This window comes from Vanessa atalanta, chromosome 4 (genome assembly GCF_905147765.1).
Source record: "Vanessa atalanta chromosome 4, ilVanAtal1.2, whole genome shotgun sequence".
Lineage (NCBI taxonomy): Eukaryota > Metazoa > Arthropoda > Insecta > Lepidoptera > Nymphalidae > Vanessa > Vanessa atalanta.
The window spans coordinates 5,906,827-5,909,820 of NC_061874.1; the positions used below are offsets into that span (position 1 = coordinate 5,906,827).

The 2,994-nt window shown below is 28.8% G+C and overlaps 1 protein-coding gene across 1 annotated transcript; it reads right to left on the reverse strand.

Annotated features, from left to right (window-relative positions):
• Positions 1-527: 527 nt before the first annotated feature.
• Positions 528-2,994, reverse strand: LOC125077974 (odorant receptor 67c-like). The gene is made up of 7 exons (XM_047690108.1): positions 2,376-2,994; positions 2,067-2,262; positions 1,772-1,868; positions 1,331-1,435; positions 1,164-1,252; positions 1,008-1,074; positions 528-584 (listed from the first exon to the last, which is right to left on the reverse strand). Exons 1-7 carry the CDS (start codon positions 2,992-2,994, stop codon positions 528-530), a joined length of 1,230 nt encoding a protein of 409 aa, XP_047546064.1.

Below are 2,994 nucleotides of genomic sequence, written 5' to 3' on the forward strand. Positions count from 1 at the left end.
AACTAAAACTATTAATATGTGTAATTATTATCTTTTAACTGGAGTAAACCATTATTTTAATATTAAATCATTATTTCATTTTTTTATTCTGATATTAGTAAATATTGATATGTGTATATATGTTATGTATATTTTATAATTACTTTAAACATAATGATTCAGTGTAAGCTGCACGACTAATGTTTTCAAAGAATAACTAGTACCTACTTCAACTTTTCCTTAAAACGAAGCACTAACTAAAGAATAACTAAGCGCTTAATTCTTAATAATAATAAATATTTAATAATAAAATATTTAGTTGCAAAAAAAAAATCCATTAATTATTTTTTATTTGAAGGACATTGAAAACTTATAATGAGATTGTATACTAGATCGTTTTTATCTCCAACAAAAAGTGTTTGCAACATTTCACCTCAATCAGTTGAGTGAAACTGAAAATTCAGATCCAATGGTTAACCCACACATGACAATAGGTACAAGTTAATTAAATATTGAAAGAATTATTAATTATAAGATCAAATAGTTGGTTACTCGCGATATAGTGATGTCAGCAAAGCGAAGTATGACCAAGAAGAACTTAATATCTGAAAAAAAAATTTAATAAATAAGGTTTAAAGCCGTTTCCTCAAATAAATTCTACAGCAATGGTAAACAATAGTGAATACAATATGATATATGAAACGTCGTCATTTGGCTTCCTTTCAACTATTATTCTCACATATTGAGGAAATTTATCGGGTGCATTGCACTTATATTGTTGAGCGAAAATAATAAATCGACTCTACTACCGATTGCACATTGTATATATGGACCATATAGATAATATATGTATATACCGACGTGACATTTTTGAATATGATATCAAACAATTCGATTTGTCATGTATTTATAATTTTCATGAATTCATATGAACTTTTTAAATATACAAGCACTACAAGAAATTGTCAAAAGAAGTCTAGTCCTCGTAAATATTAATACCTAAGTAGTGAAAAAAAAAGTATATTTACTTTAGTAAACGTTTTGAAGTTGACATCAGAAAATCTGAGAGCAGTCATTTTACATGGTTTCCGAGCTCTGTAATATAGACCTCAAGTATAAGTTTAAAAAGTTCCTGAAATTTATACTATAATACCATCCATTTAAAGCACAATAGTTTCTTATACCTGGTAGATATTATCATCAGATAATTTACAATCGACTTCTCTGCTCTATACCACTGACAATTGTAGGCCGCATCACTAACTTTCATGCTCTGAATAAAGATAATATGTTCACAAATAAATCAATAATTACTTAATAATTAATTTTGTCATTTTTATAATTTACTCACATAAATCATAATCATATCGCCATAATAGCACAGAAAATATATTTGTGTAAAGCCCATCATAAGAAACTCCAAAAAAGGCACGACTAGAGTGAAGTCTTTAATAGTCTGAAATTAATATAAGAGATAAATTAAGCGAACTATTTTTCAATGTTAAAATTATTAATTTATTACACTTATTAAGGTAATATTATATACTATTAAATTTATGGTTTAGTTATTCAATTTACTTAAATCAGCACGAAGAAGGTTTTCTCAGACATTAAGTTAATAATAATCTTTTCAATTTCACAAATTGGGCTCATTTTGTGTATCTTTATCTACCCCTAGTTGATAAACCTTATATGAAGGGGAAAATAGCTTTAGGATACTATGAGTATATTAAACGATAAATAATATTTCATATCAAAATAATTTTAAATAAAATATGAGTCAGTGAAATACCATGACATTAAATCCAGTGAGGCATATAAGTAATGTACTCATAACGACATTAAGCAGAATAGACTCCGTATAAATAAATTCCATAAGATCCACACACCTAAAACACAGGAAACGGTTAATTTATCAGTTCACATGGCAAACTTAATTTTCCTAATGACTAAAGAAACCAAAATACCAGAACATTCTTATAATTTCAAATTCGATCTTAAATCGCTATCAGTTTTACACTAACTTGTATCGTCACAAAATATAATAATCTAATAAGTCCAAAAATAATTTAAACAAAATGTTATACTCAATCAATTTTCTGTGACGATCAATTATTTTCAATAGATTCTTCTTAAAGTCTTCGTCCATTAATTGAACATTTACGTTGATGGGTATAACGTTTTCCAAATCATTTTGGAGGACATGAAATTGGAAAACTATGAATGCTGAGCAAGCGTAACATAAAAAGTATGGACCCAGAACTCCTAGTACTGCAAATACCGCTGAAATAAATAATATTAAAAAAAACATTAAGTATTTAAAACTTAACACTTAGACCGTGAACGCCTATAAAAAATATTTATACTGTCTTTGAAAGTATTAAACAGTTACTAACCTGCCCACATTTGATGTATGTAAGCAATCGGCCAAAATCGTATATCAGTTGAATCGAACGGATACAGCAGTAAAAAAGGCAATACTAGTTCAACTTCACCCTTACTATAGTAATTCACAGCAATTGTTATTAAAGGGCTTATTCCAAATGCCGGTACCCCGATAGCAATAATAATTGTTAGACTATTTACAGCAAAGTAGAACATTTTCATTTGACTTTTTAAAAATTGAATATCGACTTCTTTCAGTTTGTTTTCAGCGGTCATCGATTGAAGAGTACGTATGGCTTGTACTAAATCGCAAACCTTACGACCATGTTTTACGAAGTAAAGTGATTGGATATTACTTTGGAGACAAAAAGCGAGACATGGAGCTAAGTTTGTAAGTTGTATAAAACTCTTCCCTGTGACAATACCGTGTATCAGCCATGCCATCTGACTACATATACTAGTAATTATCCACAATGTATTAATTGAGAACAACCACATAACTCGTAAGCGTTTCCAGATAGTTCTATGACTGAGATAATCAATTTGCAGTCCAATTGGTTTTAAATATGCTTGCACCTTCCGTATTGCTTCATCGAATAAATCTGTTTCACAATTACGTTCCCTCGACAT